Below are 23,036 nucleotides of genomic sequence, written 5' to 3' on the forward strand. Positions count from 1 at the left end.
GGAAATAGCGGAATATAATTATTAAATAATGTTTAGAATAAAGTAATTTTTTATCAATTTTGAGGTAAATATTGGGGTAATTTGGCAGTAATTCCAAAGAAATTTCAAATAAGTTACTTGCTAATTATCACCTAATTACCATGAAATTTGTGGACCTGTAAAATGAAGTGTTACCAAAAGTTGTGCTCTGTTAAGGGGAGACACCCCAGGTGAATAGGGTAAAATGTTTAACTTGTAGATACCACCATGAAACTTCCCCAATTGATTACTTACATTAAGTTTTCTGTTATTTGATGCTTAAATATGCAAATGAGGCATTTTGTAATGCTTACTTTTGGTGAATTTAGGAGAAATCTACTGACACAAATAGACAAAGTATAGTAAATTAAACACCTAAATGTGTATTCTGGATGTTTTCTTTCCACTAGTCTGAAAGAAGATATGAGCTATGAACTATAGTACATCGATAGTTGAACTTTTATTAAATATTTAACTTCAACAATTTTCTTTTTAGGAAATTTGTATTTTGATTTCTAAAAAAAAATATTTTGGGAACAAGAAATACTATTATGATGGTGTAATACTTTGGTCCACCGATATCACCATAAAGATGTTAAGATGAAAAAGTTAGTGCCAAAATATTACCAAAATATTACTCTCTCTAAATGATCACTGTTGTCAAATCCAATATCTGTCTCAAGCACCTGACTGATCTATCCCGGTGATCTGTCCTGATGCTAAATGGCGCCCTCTTCTGTCTGCTTTAGGTTCATTGATTCACCGTCTACAGCACCTGTGCTGAATTAAATACAGTATCAGAAGGTGAAAAAACATGATTGATTTTGTCTCATTGGACTTTTCTAAATGTCAACTATAGTTAAACTCAGTGAAGCTGTTTGATTTTCTTCACTGCTCTTCAAGCACTTCTGACATTTAACAGTGTCGATATATTGGCTGCCCTTTAGGCTGTGAGTGACTCTTTTTTTTCCATTTCTTTGCTTTAAACATAAGATTACAAAAAACGGGCAAAGCGTATGATAATTTGGTCCTGTGTCAGCTTTGTGTGACAGAAATAAATGTGCGGATCCAAATATTGTACCTTGATTCTGGACTGAGATCCTGGAACCCGCAGGATCCCCTCCGAATCGACACCTTTCTTCTCCAAAAATGACAACAACTGCAGAGAAAGAGAGAGAAAGGAAGGAGAGAGAGAGAGAGAGAGAGAGAGAGAGAGAGAGAGAGAGAGAGAGAGAGAGAGAGAGAGAGAGAGAGAGAGAGAGAGACATTAGCAGAGAATCAGTAGATAGGGATCTCTTGCTCACCTCTGCTGGTCATTCTCAGTAACTGCTGCTATATGCAGGGCGTGGTCAGAGCTTTTCACATTCAGAGGACACTGAGGTTGTTTCATGTGCTTCTATCTGAGTACATGGTGCACGTGCAGTGTACAAAATACGGTCAAAAAGATGCAAAATGTCATCTTGTGTCAGAACAGGGGAGAATAGCAGATCTGATATCTGCTATTAGGCTTCATTCCAAAGCTCAAATGATTTCAGAGACTGTTTAGATAATGGGCTAATTTAACACCTCAAGCCCACATACAGCACAGATAGATATCTGAAACGGCTAAATCCATTTAAAAAACATCTGGAATTCGTACTGTTCTTTAATTGATTTGTTAAGGTCATATACAAACACAGATGTATTTGGGGTTCTTACCGCCTGCATGTAGAGAGGAGTCGAGGTGTTGGGCTTAATTTTCTGATCGTTCTCCAGCAGCGTGGCCAGCGGCACCCCGTACAGCGTGCTTTCTGTCAAAGAAAAAGTGTCATTCAATTATCCTCTGCCTAACATTGACATTTAGGGGGACATTTTCCTGTGTTGTGTGTGTGTGTGTGTGTGTGTGTGTGTGTGTGTGTGTGTGTGTGTGTGTGTCCATATCCATACTGCCACGTCATAGCTCGAGTAATTCTGTGTATATGAGTGTGCCGACATCAAGTAACTGCAGTGCGTCAAACAATGGCCTACTAAAAACATGCTCGGATTACTTATTAATGTACTACAAACGGACGTCACCATAGTTTAGTCTAGAGAGACAGGTACCATGTAAAATATTTAGTAAAGAGTATTTTTAGATTCAAATTCCAGACTGCAGAGAAACAGGAGAAAGACTAGAAAGCTGCCAGTTTGTGTAAAAATAGAGCTGCAGACAACCAGTCAAGTGTTAGTTTGAGTCGTTGTTTTCGTTTGATTTGATTGGCTCACAGTCAGAAACATATGAGAACAGACAAAAAAAATAAACACTGCACATAGTTAAAATGTTACTGTCTGAAAAAAACAGCCTGTTTCCTTGTGTGTGTGTGTGTGTACAGTGCTCTCTTTGTGCGCGAGTGCTGCCATACCTGGAATTTTTCTCTTGCTGGTTTTGTGCCTTTTGACCTCCAGCTCTAAGAGGTCGCACAGCGCCGTCATGTCGATGAGCGCCAACTGACGCACCTTCTTCATGTCGGAGTGGGAGAGATCCTGAATACGAGTCACTCCCAGACGGCACTTGGGGCAGATCACCCGCTGAGAAGGTGAGAGTGAAGACAGAGAAAGGTGAGGAGAGGAGGGGATGAGTTGGAAAGGTAAAGAAAGACAAAGAAGAATAGCAGAGGAAGAGAGAATGAAATAAAGAAGAAAAAAACGGCAACAGTGTCAAATAATTTACATAATACTCATTGTGATATAAAACCACTAATTCGAAATGTATTTAGCCTGAAATAGAAAAATAAGGACTCTGTGACACAACAACTCCTCTTTTGTTTCGAGCTAATTCCCTCATTCTTTTATTCTGCTTAAGCCTGTTATCCAACCAACAGTGGGGCTGATTAGAATATTAGCTCACAATAAACATTTGTGTGTCTTAACAGGTTTATATGAAAATGACCCAAAACCCCAAATATGTGCGAAACGTTTAGTGAAAACCTCTTGAGCCCTAAAGCCCCAATTTACTTTTCCTCCATTACCAACAATATAAATTCCATCCAGGTACATAAACCAAACTGTTAACAGAGGTTATCATTTATCATGTATGTACCTTGCCTTCCCAAAAATTATGTAATTATTTTCATGTCCTGTTTTCTGTTAATACATTTCAGATGTACTTTCACACCCACTAAAAGAAATGAGTGAAACATATGTCAGTATTTCCCCTTTATGCCCCGTTTGCAAATTGTCTTCCCATTTCACGACACCACCGCGACATTTACAAAGTTCCCCATGTGAAATAACATTTTCAAACTTAATACCAGAGTTTTCCTGCAGGCAGCGGGGCCTACAGTAGGAGAGGGGAAAGTGTTTGATTGCTTACAGGCAGGGTGCCGTCCTCTTTTCTGCGCTGGCTGTTGTTCTGCGGCAGTTTGGCCTGTTTGAGGAAGATGACGGCCTGTTCGCAGTAAGCTATGTCGGTTATGAAGAATTCCTCTTTAGGAGCGCCTCTGTGATGCTCCGGCGTCACAGCTGAGCAGGAAACACACACACACAAACAAACAAACTCCAATCTATTAGTTCACTTGAGGAAGTCCACTGTAGAGAAGTCACAAAAAATAAAATTTAAAAGCACGCTACACGAGGGAACAAGAGGAAGAACACCGGTAAAACAAAAAGTCCACAGATATGAGGAAATGTACCCACACACTCTATCTCCCAAGAACAGAGGAACAATACATTAGAAAAAAAAAACTTTGGCAGAAGTATCCTTTAGAGTCGTCACTGTTTCTAAGATATTTTTACAAGATTTACTTCTCAGTAAATTTCTTGAAAGCAGCACATGAGCCACTTTTTTGTAATGACAGTTTCCTTGTTAAAAAACCTGAATACTATTCAATAACTTTGAGATTTGGCTGGTGAAGTCAGCACTGTGAGGACAGGGACTTTCTCCAGCAGCTGCATGTAGAGACGAGGAGTTATCCGGGGATTAATCTGAACCAATTAGAAGATAGATGACGGGGCCGTGGCCTGGTCCCGACAGACAATCCTTGATCGGGGCCTCACAAATCTGCTGCTCACCTGACTCCTTCTTCAGGAATGTCTTTTTAAAGACATATAAGGCGGTTCATTTGTAGCTAAATATTTGAGTAGTTGGAAGGATGATAAAATAATGGAAGTGTACAAGTAGGGTTGCGATATACCCTGTATTAACGACGTATACATATGATAATATTGTGTACATAATCCAGCGCCTCTTAAATCATTTTATATATACAGTTATGATTACTCTCTCCACCTCTCTACACTCATATTTTGAGTATAATTCATTTGACAAAATGCACAATAAACAGTTAAAGATGAATTTGACTGATAGAATTATTATTATCATTTTTATTTTCTATAGGTATGGCGATAATATCGTTATCGTGAAAATCTGATATTTTGACAGCCCTATGTACAAGTGGTACTTTGTTCATATCTACCAGTTATGGGGTTAAGTCTTATTTTCACTCATTAGATTATTAAAACAATTGCAGCCATTGCTTTTTGTGCCATGCGTGTATATTCACAATTGTTTTTATTCCCTTTAGTTACTTGCTAGTTTTACTGTAATACTACTATGTGTAGCTCTTACCTGATAGTGGTGATTTGCCAACCGATGCCATGCTGTGGTGGGCCGTGTCGTCACTACGCTGGGACTCAGGCAGACGAGACTGGTGAAAGAGAGCATTTATTGACACGTCACAAATACATCTCAAAGTCAGATCAAATTTTTTTAAATAGCCCAATATAACAAATTTGCCTCAAGGGGCTTTACAATCTGTACAGCATATGACATCCTCTGTCCTTAGACCCTTGATTCAGAGAAGGAAAAACAACCCCAAAAGCCCCTTTAACTCGAAAAAAAGGAATAAACCTCAGGAAGAGCAACAGAGGAGGGATCTCTCTCCCAGGACATGCAATAGATGTCCTGTGTGCACATTTGACAACACTTTCTCTAAGGACCAACTTTAGTTAAAAATATCCGTCCTGTAATATTTTCTCCACCACTGGGAATAGAGGTAATGTTTTATACTGTCCACTGAGCAGATGGAGATGGCTACAGAGAGTGTTTCCTTTGATAAAGTACTGATACAGATCAGAGGAACGGTGTCTCTATTCCCCTCTCAGGGCTGCTCAGACAGACAATGCATGGCCTTTACATGGGATTTGTCTTTATTGTCACTGGTCAGCTGGAACAAGACAGAACAACACAGTGGAACAATAGAAAGTCCCTCACTGAGGCCTGACAGTCACCAGGGAAATGGATATTTTATATTTCAAAGTGCTGACCTGAGCGATGGGGGAGTGGAAGATTTCGCGAACGTCGCGCGGCGCCGGTTTGTTCCTCTTGCGGAGGGACAGCGTGTAGGAGTCCAGTCGACGCTGGACGGCTTCGGCCTGGGTCCGGGTCAGAGTGGACAGCAGCAACGCGTTGTCTACATCCTCGCTGTCCTCGCTGATGAGGGTCGACAAACCAGCATCGGCCAACCACTGCTCCTCCTGTTCTCCCTCTGAGACAAAGTGAAAGATCCAAACAGGCAACATGTAAATACACAGGGACGACAGCAACAACATGGAGATATAATGCAACTTAAGATGCTGAACTTTACTATCTAAATATAAATGATCATTTTGATGTAATGTAATATATAATATTTTGACTAGATGACTCAACTTGGTTTGTCCACAAAATCCCTCTTCAGTCTGTGGTAACTACTACCAGCTAGTTTCAAACTAGCTAGGAAACATCTGTTGTCCAATCAAAAGTGATGGACTGCGTAAACAGGAAGTGACTGTCGCATCACAGGCTGTAACATCCCAAATATAACAGTTTTAGTGGGGTAAACAATATTTTCAACTAGGGCTGTCAAAGTTAACACAATAATAATGCATTAAAGCAAATTATTTTTAATGCTATTGTTTTCTTTAATGCATTAAACGCAACTTGTGATTTTTAGGTTGTAGCAGGCTCAGTTTTAAAGCTAGAGTGAAGATACTGGTATCATATAAAACTAGAAAACCTAAAGAATTCATTGGTGCCAAGCGTAGCTTGTCGCGAATGAGGCTAAATAACGCTCCAAACTTACGCTACATTTTGGCGAGGAAAAACTGGCATGGTTATTTTCAAAGGGGTCCCTTGACCTCTGAACTCAAGATATGTGAATGGAAATGGGTTCTATGGGTACCCACGAGTCTCCCCTTTACAGACATGCCCACTTCATGATAATCACATGCAGTTTGGGGGCAAGTCATAGTCAAGTCAGCACACTGACACACTGACAGCTGTTGTTGCCTGTTGGGCTGCAGTTTGCCATGTTATGATTTGAGCATATTTTTATGCTAAATGCAGTACCTGTGAGGGTTTATGGACAATATCTGTCATTGTTTTGTGTTGTTAATTGATTTACAATAATAATTATACTATACATATATTTGTATAAAGCAGCATATTTGTTGATATATTTGTCCCATGTTGATAAGAGTATTAAATACTTGACAAAGCTCCCTTTAAGGTACATTTTGAACAGATAAAAAATGTGCGATTAATATATATTTATATATATATTTTAATCGATTGACAGCCCTATTTTCAACATAACTGCCAGTCTTTAAGTAAAAGTAGGTGAATTTGCTTTATTTACGTTTTCATAGATGGAGAAATACAGTATGTGTGTTTCAGAGTGAGAAGTATGACATTAGTGATGTTATTAGGTGATTTAGCAAAAAGTGGCATAAAGTTTTGTTATTTGAGGCATGTTGTGTTATTTTTGTGAATTGTCATTCGACCGCATTTTGAACAAGTGTCAGGTCAGATGTGTTAACCTTATTCCATCTCATCTCTATACCTGTTCACTCCAAACGGGTCATACATTAGCAAGCTAAGGTTAGCTTTGTCAGTTAATCCGATGAGATTCGCAACAGTTACACCTGGCAGTTAATGAGTGTAAATGTTTAGTAACAACTAATCTCTCTTAAGTGATGTGTAAATCTCCACTTTATGTGATATAACCAGATTAAATCTGAACTCATGAAGAGCTGGTGCATTAAATATAATAGTTAGTAATCTGTTTGAATTCAATGAGAAAGAGCATATAATTGTTTACTCTCTCAAAATGATAATAATGGGGCGTAGACACACTTACACACCACAAACCAGAGTGTTTCCGTTTAACACAGCATCAAAAGATCCATTAAAGGGCAGAATTAACACAATCTGAATGAATGGACATAATAAAAGAGCATCCCCATCATGAATGGCTTTGTGCTTCTTGTGCACATAAAACACTCTCTGCCACAAAGTGTTTGATAGTGTTGTCATGGTGATGAGAGAGCTCCTTTGCTGCATGAGCGAAACCTGATACGTTGCCATGGCGAATGCATCATTTCATGGCGGATCTCAGCAGCAGCTGTTAAACACTGCTGGTGTGTAATTCTACCACATAGACATCATGATGACTACTGTAGTCTACTACAGCTCTCTTTATATCCATCCTTAATCTATCAACTCAGGATTTTGCAGTATTTACCTTCTGACTGTCTGGAGTCTCTCCTGCTGCAGTCCAGGTCTGAGTAGCCACTCCCCTGTCGGATGGTCTCCACCTCACTCCAGAACGAGTCCAGGCAGAGTTTGTCGGGGTGCTGCTCCTGCTCCTGATCCTGGGAGGAGGGCGCGTGCGTGCTGTGTGCGTCGTGCTCAGCGGCTGCCTGGTCCTGCGGGCTGGCCCAGGGCTCCACGCTCATCTCGGTGGGGCTGGGATTTCTGGCACAGACATACACACACGTAAAGAAATCGCACGCATGCATGCAAACCAACGGGCAGAGACACAAAGACGCATACAAACACGGCAGGAATGAAGGCTGAAGCGACGCGGGGAGGATGGAGCAGCCGGGAGAGCCCAGAGAGATGGAGAGACAAAAGGAGCGGGAAGGAGGGAGGGCCGGAGTGAGGAGAGCGATGGCGAGAGCGGACACAAAGGGGGGTCCTCTCTCTATTGTTCTTGCAGAATGTGGCCTGGAGGCATAGTACCCTGAAGATCCACTAGATGTCACTGTAACAATGTGAGATCTGCTTTCCTATGGGTCACACCCCTCCATCTACTGAAACAGATACAGGACTGCATCCCCTCCAACAATGGAAGACAATTAAATGAAATACAATTTAAGAAAATTAAATCATCCCAGAGTGTTTTCCAAAAACAAGCAGGAAAAATGCAGCCGGGACTCAACAACAAAGGGTACTACTGTCCTCTAACAACAAAGGCACACACTCAGCTGCACCCTCTGGCACTAAAATGTGACTTGGCGATCAACAGAAACAGGAAGTGGCGAGCTGAGTAACTCTATCGCTGTGTGGTTCAGTCACATTCCTCCAGTCAGCAAATTCTCAAGAGACATACCAAACCACGCTCGTCCATTTCTGAGGAATGACAGATGGCTTATTATGCCCAGACAATGAAATCATAGTTGTCCGATGCATCAGAGCCAAAAATAGCTTTCAGCTGTGATGCAATGATCGAGATGTGCCTGGTAGATTGCCATACCGATGACAGTACATGTGAGTTGAAGCCAGATCAGATTAAGTTCCACATCAAGGTATTGGTGTGTTAAACCATGTGGCATCTCAGAGAGGAGACGGGGTGTGGGGGGGGGGCTGTGAAGTCAGGAGATGTGAGTTTCAATTATGTCATGAATTAAGTATCTATTGAAACTCACTCACTCCTGTGAAGTCAGGAGATGTGAGTTTCAATAGATACTTAATTCATCGAAAGCCTCTTTGTCATTTCAATCAGTTATCCTAATTGTTGTTGACTAATTTTCTGTAAATCGACCAATTGTTTCAGCTCTAGACCAGGGTTTTTCAAAGTTTGCAACTGTGTGCCTCCCCTCAAACAAAGTTAGGAAAAAGGAGTCCCTTGCCCAAAGCATTGCTGAAAATACAGAAATCTTAAAGGCAAATGCGGAATAGACTTCTAGAAAGTAGTATTTGAGTGGAATTAAATTTTATTTTGAAACATTAGGTCCACTCCTAGTTTTCTGTTAACATACAGTGAGAGTTGGGGGCTATTCATTTGAAAAACAAACATCATCCTGAGCTTCCTGTTAAGAAACAGTTATATCTGAGAATTATTTTGACATCTAAATGACTTTTTCTATCCCACAAATGAAGGTTTGTCTGCAAACTACTGTACAGTTACCATATCTTTTAAATGTTAGGACAAATGTCAGAATAGATCTCAGAAAGTTGGGCAGCACAGACTCCACAGCGTAAACTACACATACCACACCTGCAGGCCTTCTGAATGACATAATGTCTTCACTGTCATACCCACAAGGTGTGCCATCTACACAGTTACTCTATGGTGCTTTCATTTTGAAGGGAGGATTTGGACTCTCTGATGTCCATAGGGATGTATGATGGGTGTACAGTAGCCCAGAACAGACAAACCAAACTCTGTTAACTTTTTCTGCTTGGGCCAGAGTCGATAACGTTAATCGCTCCCGTCGCCACCTCTCTCTCTTGCTTCACCACTCACTTCCCTCGTACACACACACTCTACGCACTGGCTCTGCTCCAGGTGGCTCTAGAGAGGGACATTCGCGTTGGCCACCGTAGCTCTCCAACACGCTAGGTCTGTGCTAAGGCATTTATTAGTTTCTGACTCTGGGACAGTGGGAAAAGCAGTAAAATTCCCAAAACTACTGTATCTCTGAACTCTCTTTAACCAAATCACACACATTTAGGCTATTCTGTGTGATCTTCTTCTGATAACTAATGTAATCTTTTTTCACTTCCATTTACTGAGCCTCCGCTGAAACTGCTTGGAAGCCCCCGGGGAGGCCCACCTCCCACTTTGAAAACCTCTGCTCTAGATTGTTTCAGCTCTAGATGGATCCACTTTGTTTTTTAGTCACATTTAGGGATGCACCGATCAGACTTTTTCAGTCCCGATACCGATAGCGATACCTGGGCTCCGTGTAAGGCAACATCTGGCTTGACATAACCGTTGCTTTCCTAACTTTGTAAAACAAAATGTGACCTATAAATACATAGATATACATGTATTTCATTGTTATTTATCATTAAAATAATAAATTGTATACCAGCAACTTGGTAAAAAAATCTTCAAAATTAACAGGAATTAAATTTCCAGTATATAATGTATACAGTATATAAACATAGAGTTGAATTGAATGGATCGGCCCCATTGTCACCGATATCCAATCCATCTATATGAGTCAGTATCGGCCCGATATCCGATCCAGTATCAGTGCATCTCTAGTCTCATTTAGATTGCAACAACACAATTTGTATAAACCGCCTTTTATTAAAATTTGGACAAACCTATATGGACATTGTTGTATGAATGTCTACGCTTATACATAAGAAGTGAATTACAGACAGAGAGGAGAAGCATCTCCGTCAGATCCACACAGATTTTGAGTAGGAAAAGAAAATATAGTATTTACTATCTGATTATTAGGGTTGTAAGAAAATATCGAAAAAAAATCGAAAATCGCGATATTATGTTTTGTGATACTGTATCAATTCTCAAAAACACTGTATTGATTTTTAATTAATAGTTTACAGTTTAGTCAATAATTTATTTCATTTTCAAAGATATGTGCCCTCTCAGTGTATGGGCCCTCTGAAAGTACAGCTATGATGTTGGATTTTACAGGGACTGTGATAAATGCAAATGCAGATCCCACTGTTGTGATTGCATAAAAACAGATTTTATGCATATTGTGGTGTGTTCTTTATACTATGACAGTTTTCCTAAAATTAGATGAAAAAATTGCAAAATATCGCCTTACTTAGAGTATCGCAATATATTGAATCGTAACCCCTTTATCGTATCGCCAAATTCTTGCCAATACACAGCCCTACTGATTAGTACTCAACATTAGCCAATAACTTGAGTTTATATATGGGAATCAGTATGGGGAGAGAAATGTGGCATTGATGCATCCTTTATGAGGAATATAGATATGTATAAAGGCTGCTATTTTCATACAACATCTGGCTCACGACATCTCTCACACACAGCTGTCCAACGCCACAACATGTGCACACAGCCTGCTGCTCTTATGGATGAAACACATCAAGCCAGAGAGATCAGAGGTCTGCAGACAGCTGACTCACAGCTGGATCCACTTCAATTTCAGGGAAATGCAAACTAGATTTAAATGATGTGAATATATCTGAGAATTATTTTGACATTAAAATGACTTTTTCTATCCCACAAATGAAGGTTTGTCTGCAAATTACTGTACAGTTACCATATGTTTTAAATGCTAGGACAAATGTCAGAATAGATCTCAGAAAGTTGGGAAGCACAGACTCCACAGCATAAACTACACATACCACACCTGCAGGCCTTCTGAATGACATAATGTCTTCACCGTCATACCAACAAGGTGTGCCATCTACACAACGTCACTTCAAGCACAGACAACATCCAAACTTTCACCAAAACATTTATGAATTTGACCCTGCTGAATCCAGCTCCAGCTCCAGCCCCATCTCATCACACATACCTGGCTTTTTTCTTCAGGGAGGATGGCTTCACGCGCTTGCTCCTCGCTGGGCTTGGGGAGGAACGAAGCCTGAAGCGGTTCAACCTGGCGCGTGGGAACTGCATGGTGGTCCCGAGCCTGCTCAGCATTACCTCCTCTCTGCCACCCATATTATCCAAAACGCTAACGGAATCCAGAATTCACAATCCGACACAAAAAACCTATCCAGTCCTGTTGTGGTTGGACACCATGTGAGAGTGGTTTCAATCTGTCCACTGCTCTGGCTTCTCTGTGCTCTGGGAGGAAGTGTTGCCGTAAGGCTTTTGCTGAGGGCTTGGGGATGACTGGCGTGTTTGTGAGCTGAGTGGAGCTGGAATGCAGGAGGGAGTGATGACTACGCACTGCTCACATCGACACATCATTCACACCTGTCCCCTCCCTCGCCACCCTGAGGGGACACACCCTACCTGCAAGCCTCATGGTGGCTGTCAAGTCTGCTTCAAACAGGAATGTTTGACCCTATTAAAGACGAGTTAAACGCACTTTGGGCTGTAACCTAACAATGACCCTTGTTGTAGTCCAGGTCTAATAGGTGAAAGCTGACTACACTCACATGTATACCTCAGGCACTTTATTGGCCTTTTAGTAAAAGCTTTACTTAAGCTAATTAATCAAGGGGTCTTTGTTGAAAAGACGAGGCATGTTATCACCTCTTTGATTTGCTGTTATTGTAAGTTAATCAAACGGATCGAAGCATGAAGATCTTCTTTTCTGTGCTCGAGCTTGCATTCCAAACTGGTAATCTCAAATCAAATAGCATACATACTTATGGCGTGACAGCTCATGACGTTGGTGCGTTAAATCAAATAATGCCTTATATGCCGAAGATAGCGACTTATTGCGACATGCGTGGCTAACATCCCAGTCCATCCTCATACCTGAGCTCTCGACTAAACGGTTGACATAAAGAAAGTATTTCAAGAAGCTCCTCAAGTGCAACAGGTCCGTCGGCATTGTCTGTGAGCGGGAGCACCGCAACCCCTCAACCCCTCATCCCCTCACTGACTCATCCTTGCTTTTTCACTCTCTCTTGTCATGCTGATGATAACCTTTATATCAGCTGAGGATGTAAACAGACTCAACCAGTTGCCCGGCGAGATTAGGAGAAAAGCGAGAAAACCAGATACTTCAACTTCTACAGTTTCTCACACGACTCGGCTTTCTATCTGAAAATGTATCTGGAATAAAATGACCTCAAAATAAGTAAATGCCAGCAACCGCTTCAGGGAATACTCTCAGAGGACATACCATGAAGAGAAGAAGAAGAAAGCTCCCTTGTTTTGCCTCAAGAACCAAGAGCAAAAGCAGCATTGTCTTATTTTTAACCCTGCTAATAATACTCTCCACCATGCCAGCGAGTTATAAAGCTCAACCACAAAACAAAACACATGCTACTTTGTAAAGGACAATTGCAAACAGGGACTACTGAAAAATGTCAGGGTGTTGGGATTGTTTCTTATTGAATGGGCCCCAAACAAATACAGAGAATCAACAGGAAACCATCCACTCTGAGAGAAGAATGAACCAAATGTCAAACTGTTGTCTTACGTTGAAACTCCGTACACTGTGGGAAACTTTATACACTGTGGGAAACAACACAGAGTAACCCCCCAACCAGCAAACTCTGGTCAAGGAATACGGTAATCCACTTGAAAAGCAGCAACCCAGTGTTTAATCCTCGCGGCTGAATTCCATTGCAAGCCTCTTAGCTTGCGGAGAATGCAACAGTTTTCTCACACGGCCTTGAGAAAGCGTTTCTTGTCAAACCCTGTCACAGCATGTCGGATCTGCATGGTTAACACATGAGATCTACATTCTACAAAAGTCCCTAAAAAATCAAGAAGGAGCCAAAACCATGGGTACCTAAAAATGATAATCAGACTGTTGCACTGACTGGCCAAGTCAAAAATGTGGAGACACAGAAGAAAACTGTTTAGTGGAGCAGCTTAATCCATACATGAGGTTCAAGTCCCAAACAGTCCCCGAGACCACAGCGGCAGCAGAGGCCTGATCCTACCTGGCCTTGGCCCACGCGATGGCTCTGCCCGAGAGCAGCAGCAGGGCCGCCGAGCCACTTCTCCCCCACGGCATCCTGCTGTTGTCCCCCCCAAACTGCTGCAAGCTGTAGGAAGCAGCAGCTGCCTGCCCCTGGCAAGCTGTTTCCTTGCAATCTCTTCAGTGCACAAACACATTAGAACAAGGACGGTCTCACTGCGCTGGTATGCACGTCACGACATCGCATCCTGGGGCAGGAAAGGAGGTCTGCATGGGGCCGGCAAGGAGAGGAGCTGAGTGGTTGAATAGCTGACTGGGGCTGGGACACAGACGGAGGGGAGAGACTGTCTTAATGGCTGTTTGAGCAGAGGGCACAACAGCTGCATGACTGACTGACTGACTGACTGGCTGGCCAGCTGGACGGCTTAACTGACAGTATGGATGAAGTTATGCTGGGGCTTCTTTATTTCCACCAGTGGAGCAAAGAAAAGTGGAAAACATCCTCTGTGTTAGTGGCAACATGCTCACTTATTCATTTACTGATTTACTCAAACACAAGAATGTACTTGACCTCTGGTCTTTTGTCTTTATGGTTGTCGTCAGTAACTGGAGGCCGTGATCCAATTTACTGTCGCTTATTTACAGCAGGGCTGCATATCAATGAATAGCAGGACGGTCTCAGCTTGTCCACAGACAATTTTGAAGGCAGGAATGAAATGACAGTAGCTCTTGAACTTCGGATCAGGCCTAAAAGAGGGAGGAACCCCAAGGCAGAGTAGGGTGGAGACAAACAACCCATAACACAACGTGTGTCCTCTGTTACATCGTTTGGACATCACATGGTTTGACACGGTTTAAGGCCAAAATGTAATTATTGGACTTGCTTTTATAATATGAACCCTCCAGATAGAACAAACTGCAAAATAAATTATTACAATTTTAACCTACTTAAAATTGCACTTTGAGTATTACTGATGAAATGCAATTTAATTTGTTTATTTATTTATCATTTATCATTTATCATTTATCATTTATTTTATTTTATTTATCAATAAATGCCTTTATATACTTTAAGTAAAACATATTAAACTGCCTTTGTGCATGAAATGTGCTCAGAAATTAGTCTTGCATTCTCTTGTCAGATACAGCGAATGTTTGAAGAAAAATAATTTGGATTTGCCATTTGAAAAGGGCACTTTCACACTCAAGATGATAAGAGGCAGAGAAGGTCACCCTCTTAGTGAAATTCAGTGGCTCTGACCTGACCTCTGTCATTTAGCTGGATTTCTGGTGGGTTGGTCGGTGCACAAAAGGTTACTTGGTGCTGAACTGAGCTGAGACAGATGTTGGGTTTATTATGACGTCATAATCGACGTCCAAGTGAAATTCCAATGAGATTTACTAAATTTGTCTCATTAGGAGAGAGCCTTGAGAGCTCAGCTTTAAGGATTGGACTTTGAACCACAGCAGTGTTGGGTAATCTTAAGATTATAAGAAATCTATCCACTGTTTTTAGGAACATATGTGAGCTACTCAATGGTGTGAATCTGATAATGTGACATTTCAGACTTTGTTCACAGCAAAAGCTTTTTAAAACTGCTGGGACATTGAGAACATTTGCTACCGCAGGACTGTAATAAACCCGTCCAATCATTTGATTCAGGTTACCTGCCTGCCTGCGTTCACTCTGCCCGTGCACTTATTGTGCTTCACCGGACTCTGCCACAAGCTGCTAGTTTGACAGCTGTGAGTATTAACAACAGCCATGTTTGTTGATTGCGGTCATAATGATAATTTTGGAGGAGTGGCTTTGGAGGGACACAAAGTTGCCAAGTCAGCAACACTTGGCAACTTTCTCACTAGTTTTAGGGACTTTTGGAGCTTGTGCTGCGAGCTACCTTCATTGGAAAGGAGTTGGCAGCACTGAGCTGGGTTTTGGGGTTGGATCATTTTAAAAATATAGCATACTCTTGCTAGTTTCTCAGCATTACCGACCCTGGCTTTAAAGGACAACTAGAAGGGCACTCAGAGAGCAGGCCTCCACCACGGCCAGTCCCCTCCAAAATTGAAAGGGTTCTTCCTTGGCCAATGCTACACCCGTCCACCAAGTTTCATTAAAATCGGGCCAGTAGTTTTTCCGTAATTCTGCTGACAAACAAACCAAACCGAAAACATAATAAGGACCTCAAGTTGCCAGTTTTGGGGAGACATAGAATGATATATTTTAGGTAATAATATATTTGCAAAATGTATCCACTGTCCTTCGGAAACAAACTCCATTATTATCACTAAATACAGAATCAATTAACATTTTAATGTGGTGTGCCTGAAATCAAATGAGGCTCTCCACTGTGTCAGGTGGGATCAGTAGTCTGCCTCAGCTCTCTGGCAGTCAGCCCAGTCACGCCTTACACTCACTTTGTCTCTAACCAGATCAACATAGATTAGGGAGACCACGGGGATCCCTCTTGGGATTTTGTTTCCTCGCCAGCTCTCTATCTACTCACAATAACTTATTCCTCGCTCCTCCCAGAAACTCCCCCATAGTCTAAAACAATGAAGAAGTCTCTGAGATATCCCCAGTGTTGTGTCCCTTAGTTACTCCTTTCACTCTCACCTTGATGTAGGTCCAGTAAAACCACCATATCTGCTCTACTGTGACTTCCCTCTTGCCACATCCTTCCTTAAAATGTGTCTTTTCCTTTCCCTTGAATCATCTCTGACTGTTGTTCCTGATAAGTTAAGCCCTTTCTCACCTTCGCTGACAATCCCGCTCAGCTCACAGATATGCCTAGAGGAAAAGGAGAGTGGAGAACGTGATGGCATGTCACCGTGTGACCCTGCAGATGGCATGTGACAGCCAGCTCAGTCTCATGGCCTGCTGATCCACCTCTTGGCAAGTAGAGCGAGGGAAAGGGGCGGGTGGGGGAACAGGAGAGTGGAGCAGAGTAGAGTAGACGGGTTTCTTGTATACAAACATTACAGGGTGCGTGCACATGCAGGGGGCAAAACTGCATTGGCAGCCGTTGTAAGCAACGTAGATTTCGCATTATTTGTACATTATTGTTTACTATACTAGAGCCCTGCAGAGTCCGACCACCAGATACCATTATCATATGACGTATTAGTATGAGATTTGATTATTATTATCACCTGTTATGAAATTGGTAACGTTAGATTAGACATAAGTGTGATTTGACTTGGTTGACCAGGGTCTGTTTGGTTGACACTCCGATCGACATTCAAGTTACGTGAGCCGCTCTTGATGGCCGCCGCCGCCAGACACTTTTTCGTTAGCGATTCCTCAACAACAGTTAACGGTTACAGATAATGGATGGATGGATGTCCGATTCAAATTCAAACAAACGTTAGCTTGCGTAAGCTTCCACGGCCGCTTGTTGTTGTGACTACCAGACGTCTTCCCTTCAAAATGTAACGTTACGGCGTACCGGAGTGAGCTTTCCCCCCGCTGTAGTCGCGTAACGTTACAGCAATTTAAAGCCATAACGAAGTCTTGCATCACTTTTGAGTTTTAAGGCATAGTCGATAAATATATGTAGATATTTCCTTAGTGTGTGGGTGGATCACCCTGTTGTGGATCAGTCCATTTTTATCCGTCTGTGGAACATGACAGCTCGCCATGACCACCTGCTGCTTTGCTAGCGCTGTGTGACTAGAATGCTTTTGCCCACCAGGCCTGGATCCATCATCTCCTTCTGTTTTAAGCAAAGGCATGTGATCTCCTCGGGATATTAAACATTTTCAATCTATCTTTTCTGCAGTTGGTGCAGTTTACTGCGCAACAACTCTCGTGCTTTGGAGCTTGGCTGCGTTAGACATGCCATGCTTTCTGCCCCCTAGTTGCGCACACATCTTTGCGATGACCTTGTACAGAAACACGTATATATACAGGGGAGAGGAAAATTACAAAAAGAGGACAAATGCTGAGGGAGGAGGATAATACAGGAGAGGAAGGAGGATGGAGAAGAGTGGAGGAATATGGACGAAAACCCCAACGCCATGTTTCATTACATTAGTACTGTTGGCCTATGCTAAATGTTTAAAATGCAAATACGAATCGAGGAGAAAAGAAGAAAATGTGACTCAGGCTGAGGCACAGTCACTGACACTTCTAGATGGTTTGACTAACAAGCAAATGGTGACACAGAGCCAGAATGACACAGCCTGTCACTCATACCAATACCTCACAACACACACATTAAAAACGTGCGCGGCAACATGCTGTACTCGCTCACACGTGTACAGACACATGGAAAAACAAAATGAACTGTGGTGAACAAATGCTGGAGCTCATTTGATGCAGCTGATACAAGTTCGTTTCCAATCCAATGACCTATGGGCTGCCCCCTCTTAAGTCCATTAGTCGACCAAGATTTCTTTAGTCAATTAGTCATTGTTTTATGCTTTTTTCGTGCTAAATGACTTATTTCCAAAAACCTTATTAGCACATCTCTGGTAAACTCAAGATTTAAAGTGGTGCTTAAAACTCAGTTTTACAGATCTGTCGATTAAATCAAGTAATCGAAGAATTTCCTTGGTCGAGGACAGCCCTACAATAACCACAAGACTATCCCACACAAAACCAACCAAAAATAAAGCAACGTGCAAATCTGCAGCGAACAGCTTAGTCACAAGGACAAAATATCTGTACAAGTTGAAAAACCAGGTCATGCACGTGTGATTTGCATAAACTTACAGCATACCTACATATATGCAGGACTGTGCTGTAGTGATCAAATTCCTGCATCGCGCCCCAAAGCAATATGGGTGTATCCGCTCACTGTTATTTATGGTTGCAAAATTTGGCTCACTGATTCATCTGGGCGGTGTAGCTGTACTTGTTCTGAAAGCGCAGATGGGAGGTGAAAGCTTCAATTATCTGTTCACATTGCATCACTGAAAATATGTCCTAGTAAAGGGTGTAATAACTTCCCAGTGGCCATCCCATATCTGTGCATCACTGATGTTTTCTTACTGTCAAAAATGTTCTCTTATGGCACGATTCCACCTGAAGCGGAGGTCCTGAAATTGTTTTCAGTGAGCTGAATGTATAAATTATTACCAAATGAGCTCATTGAGGACTGTGGAATGAATTAATTTAATAGTGTGAGGAAAAATACAACATTCAGCAAACTGATCAGCATTCAATATTAACACCAACTGTTGACTGAAAAGTCCACATGCGCACAGATTCAGCTTCTACATTGAGACTATAGTTTAAGAGACTACTGTTGGTCTGGAAGATATACAGGCCTGGTGAGTTTAGAAAGATAATAACCACCTTTGGCAACAGCTCAAATTCATAGAGTACGACTATAAACTCCTTGCTCATGCAGCACACTGTCACGCCTTACTTGACATTATCAGCACAGTATAATTTTATGACTTAAAAGGCAGGCAATGAAGCAGGCGGTGAGCGTGTCCTGCACAGCTATAAATGGACGTCTGACTTAAACTCTCAAGATCGTAAAAACAGTGATAAAAGTCTGAAACATGATCTGTAACCATATTTCTCCTATAGTTATATGGTTAATCTAACTTCTTTGACTTGAATGGCAGCAACTATTACTTATTTTCTTTAGGTTATTTTGTCTTTGACATACAGTAATTATATGTTTGTGTGAATCCAGATTCTCTCTTTTAGAAGCAGATTTCATATTGCGTCAACCCAAACAACCGTACCACAGCTGCCTATACCTGAGCTGTGCAGGGCTTAAGCTACGAGCAATGAAAGCTGGAGTATCTTCTTCTCTCGAGTCACCATATGGAGCAAAAGTGGATTACAAGAGCAGTAGTACTTTGCACTGACTTACTCTTACTGTTTAGACTTGGAAGCACACACCCTTTGCCCTTTCTCTTATAGTATTGTGTTATAACAGGGTACCATGTAGCTTTCTAATTGACCTAAAACAATCATATTGTCCATGTGTTCTCATCAATGTACACAGTGAGTACTGTGTGGTTAAACTCCACATGCAATACTATCATGATTCCTAAAAGCCTGAACATATCTGCATGCTCCTTATGCCGCATGCGATAAATGCCTGTCTGCAGCAAAATCAAACATAGACTGCGTTCCAAATCGCATACTTTTTCTTTTAGTACATACAGCTTGCCCTTACATAGTATGTACTGTTGCATGCAGTATGCATACAATTGGGACGTACTACTTCTTCATAACATTGCGACTTGAACTTTGACCCTCTTACTCATATATCCCCTGTGCACAGGATTGTAGGTCAGAATAGCCAGAAAAGCATGCTGGCTTTCATACTGCAAAATGCGACTGGATGTAGGACATCCCGGTATTTTTATATACTATAAACGGTCAAACTAGGCATCGCTGATCAAATAGGAATCAATATTCTGTTACTGTAATGCCTATTTATGGACCTCAAATGTTTTTAGAAACATCTTGTAGTGTACTGTTTAGCTGGTGGGCAGTGCTTGGCATTTCCTCAACTGATCTCAACATGGCTGCCGGGGTCACAAACCTTCTCATTTTACAGCTAAACAGTACACTACAAGATGTTTCTGAAAACATTTGAGGCGAGAAATAGACATTACAGTAACAGAATACTGATTCATCTTTGATAAGCGCTGCCTAGTTTGACCGTCTGATCGGAGTTTGTGAGTGATTGACAGCTGCTCAAAGACGGCAAGGCTCCAGCTCAGCTCTGATTGGTTGTTTTTCCTCCGGTCTGTGAAATCTTGCAGATGCCATTAGGAGCACCGGAGGACACAGAGGCACATGATTTTTTTTTACACAGATTACCTGTCTCATGCACTACTGTCATGATATAGTGACATTTTCATAAAAATAACCTTTTTTTATCATATTTGCTAAAAGATATCGACCTCAGGTTTAAAGTGATGAACATATTAATGCATCAATAAATATAATCCAATAATATAATATACATTATTCTGAAATGACCCATTCTGCATGATGAGTACTTTTACTTTTGGTACTTCAAGTATATTTTGATGCTAATAAGGCTCCAGCTCGGCTCTGATCGGTTGTCTTCCTCCGGTCTGTGAAATCTTGCAGATGCCGTTAGGAGCACCAGAGGACACCAGGACCATAGTGACCGTTTTATAAAAATAACTTAAATTTGCTCCAATTCTACCCACTGCACCTTTAATGATGTGTAAAGAAAAATAATATTGGTAGGTATATTTTAATATTATAGTAATTATTTTTTACTAAATATCAGTATGGGACTCAGAAAGCCAGTATAGGTCATGTTCAGTATGAGGACTGTTAAAACAATCCACCATGCATAACATTACAGCAATAAACTGCAATGCAATCTATTGAAACACCTTTGTGATAATGTGCAGCAGACAAGGCTGAGCTCAGCACATGCAGGAAGAAGAAGAAACGCCCATAGCAACAGCTCCGGATACCCTAGCAACCGGTAACGCTCTATTGTAAAAGGTTACAGAGGAAACAAAGAGATCTACCTGTTAACTTACCTGGGGAAACACCGTGGACAGGCTCGACTGAACGGGAAGAGATGATTTTTCCATGTAGTTTCAGCAGTGATGAGTCTTAACTGTGAGCGGTGACAACAACAGACAGATGGCGGGAGAGGAGTCGCCCTGCCCGAACAGAGGAGACGAGGGAGGCTACTCTCCTCCACCACGTTATCAGCAGCACCTTCCTGACGTCATCACGTCGTGCGTCAATAGTAACAGTGCTGTATAAGATAAGATATTCCTTTATTAGTCCTGCAGTGGGGACATTTGCAGTGTACAGCAGCAAAGGGGATAGTGCAAAAAACAAGATGCATCAGCTAACACAGTAAAAAGAGCTATACAAAGTGTAACAAAATATGAACCATTTAAATAGAAGGAAGGAAGTATAAAAATAGGAGCAGTATATACAGTATTGACAATAAACAGACTTAACAAAATTGCACAGGTGGAAAATGATATTGCACAGTGAAAATGAATGAAATTCCATCTGATAATATCAGGTTATTGTCAGTTTTTTGGTGTGTATGTGTAAGTGGTCTACTGGGAGCAGGGCTGGTTGTGGAGTCTGACAGCTGCAGGAAGGAAGGTCCTGGGTTGCGCTCCTTCACACACTTAGGGTGGAGCAGCCTGTCGCTGAAGGAGCTCTCTAGTGCTGAGATGGTGTCCTGCATGGGGTGGGAGTCATTCTCCATCATGGATGACAGCTTAGCCATCATCCTCCTCTCTCCCACCACCTCCACTGTGTCGAGGGGGCATCCCAGGACAGAGCTGGCCTTCCTGATCACTCTGTCTAGTGTCTTCCAGCCGAGATGCTGCTGCCCCAGCAGACCACTCCATAAAAAATGGCTGATGCCACTACAGTGTCATAAATGGTCTTCAGGAGAGCCGCCTGCAATCCTGAAGACCTCAGTCTCCTGAGCAGGTAGAGTCTGCTCTTTCCTTTCCTGTAGAGTGCAGTTGAGTTATCAGTCCAGTCCAGTTTATTGTTCAGCTATGACCCAACCACCTGCATGCAAAATCCTGGTTATGTGATCTCTAAAAATAATAATTTGGATTAAGAGGATCCTCAGCTAAACTCCCATTTGCAACCCATAATCTCATTTTTTAAAAGTCTGTCATCTGTCAGTTCTAATGGGACCTGGAGTTAACCTATAGCCTATTTATCTTCTGTCCTCTTTTGTAGATTGCATGCTTACCTACCTTTTGTATTACTTCTCTTGATTTGTCTCTTATGTTGGATATTTCTTTACTTTTGTATTCCGAATGCTGTGCGTTGTTGAACAGGATCAAGTATGCATATTTCATTTGGTAAATTGTACACCCATACAGAAATTACTTTGAGTCTCTTAAGCTTATCAATCATAAGAAATATGTACATAATAATTAATCTGCTTCATTCATTTAAACCTGCAGTAGACAGAATATTTTGGCATATATTAGGTACAAATTCCATAATAACCTTTCAGCATATTGTACTTCAAGTGTTCTGAGAGATAACTAGACTTCTGCACCTCCTCATGGCTCTGTTTTCAAGCTTTAAAAAATCGAACCCGTGACGGGAGACTTTTGCCAATCACAGGTCATTTCAGAGAGAGAGCGTTCCTATTGGCTGTTTATTCAACGGAGGCAGCTGTCAATCACTCGATAACTCCGATCAAACTGTCAAACTAGGCAGCGCTGATCAAATATGAATCAATATTCTCTTACTGTAATGACTATTCATCATGCATCTTGTAGTGTAACTGTTTAGCTATAAAATGAGAAAGTTTACTACGGCTGGTGGGCGGTGCTTGGTATTTCCTTAACTGATCTCAATATGGCTGCCGGGTCACAAACTTTCTCATTTTACAGTTAAACCATGCACTACAAGATGTTTCTGAAAACATTTGAGGTAAGAAATAGACATTACAGTATCAGAATATTGATTCATATTTGATCAGCGCTGCCTA

General features: G+C 41.5%; 1 protein-coding gene across 7 annotated transcripts in view; it reads right to left on the reverse strand.

The window, feature by feature from the left end:
* arhgap40 (Rho GTPase activating protein 40) overlaps positions 1 to 21,258 on the reverse strand; it is a 29,634-nt gene extending 8,376 nt beyond the window's left edge. Inside the window, exons 1-9 of one of the 7 annotated variants that reach the window (XM_074642336.1) lie at positions 21,085 to 21,258; positions 18,309 to 18,448; positions 7,539 to 7,771; positions 5,302 to 5,522; positions 4,604 to 4,682; positions 3,350 to 3,498; positions 2,400 to 2,565; positions 1,717 to 1,808; positions 1,100 to 1,177 (exon numbers count right to left, since the gene is read on the reverse strand). In XM_074642336.1, coding sequence (XP_074498437.1) covers positions 1,100 to 1,177; positions 1,717 to 1,808; positions 2,400 to 2,565; positions 3,350 to 3,498; positions 4,604 to 4,682; positions 5,302 to 5,522; positions 7,539 to 7,771; positions 18,309 to 18,352 — 1,062 coding nt within the window. In that variant the 5' untranslated portion in view covers positions 18,353 to 18,448; positions 21,085 to 21,258. Of the gene's footprint in view, positions 1 to 1,099; positions 1,178 to 1,716; positions 1,809 to 2,399; positions 2,566 to 3,349; positions 3,499 to 4,603; positions 4,683 to 5,301; positions 5,523 to 7,538; positions 7,772 to 7,849; positions 8,657 to 11,550; positions 14,402 to 18,301; positions 18,453 to 21,084 lie in introns of those variants that run through there. The other 6 variants (XM_074642354.1, XM_074642344.1, XM_074642316.1 and 3 more) reach the window with 6 other exon arrangements.
* Between the last annotated feature and the right edge of the window lie 1,778 nt (positions 21,259 to 23,036).

Source organism: Sebastes fasciatus, chromosome 1, assembly GCF_043250625.1.
Source record: "Sebastes fasciatus isolate fSebFas1 chromosome 1, fSebFas1.pri, whole genome shotgun sequence".
In the NCBI taxonomy this organism is placed as follows: Eukaryota; Metazoa; Chordata; class Actinopteri; order Perciformes; family Sebastidae; genus Sebastes; species Sebastes fasciatus.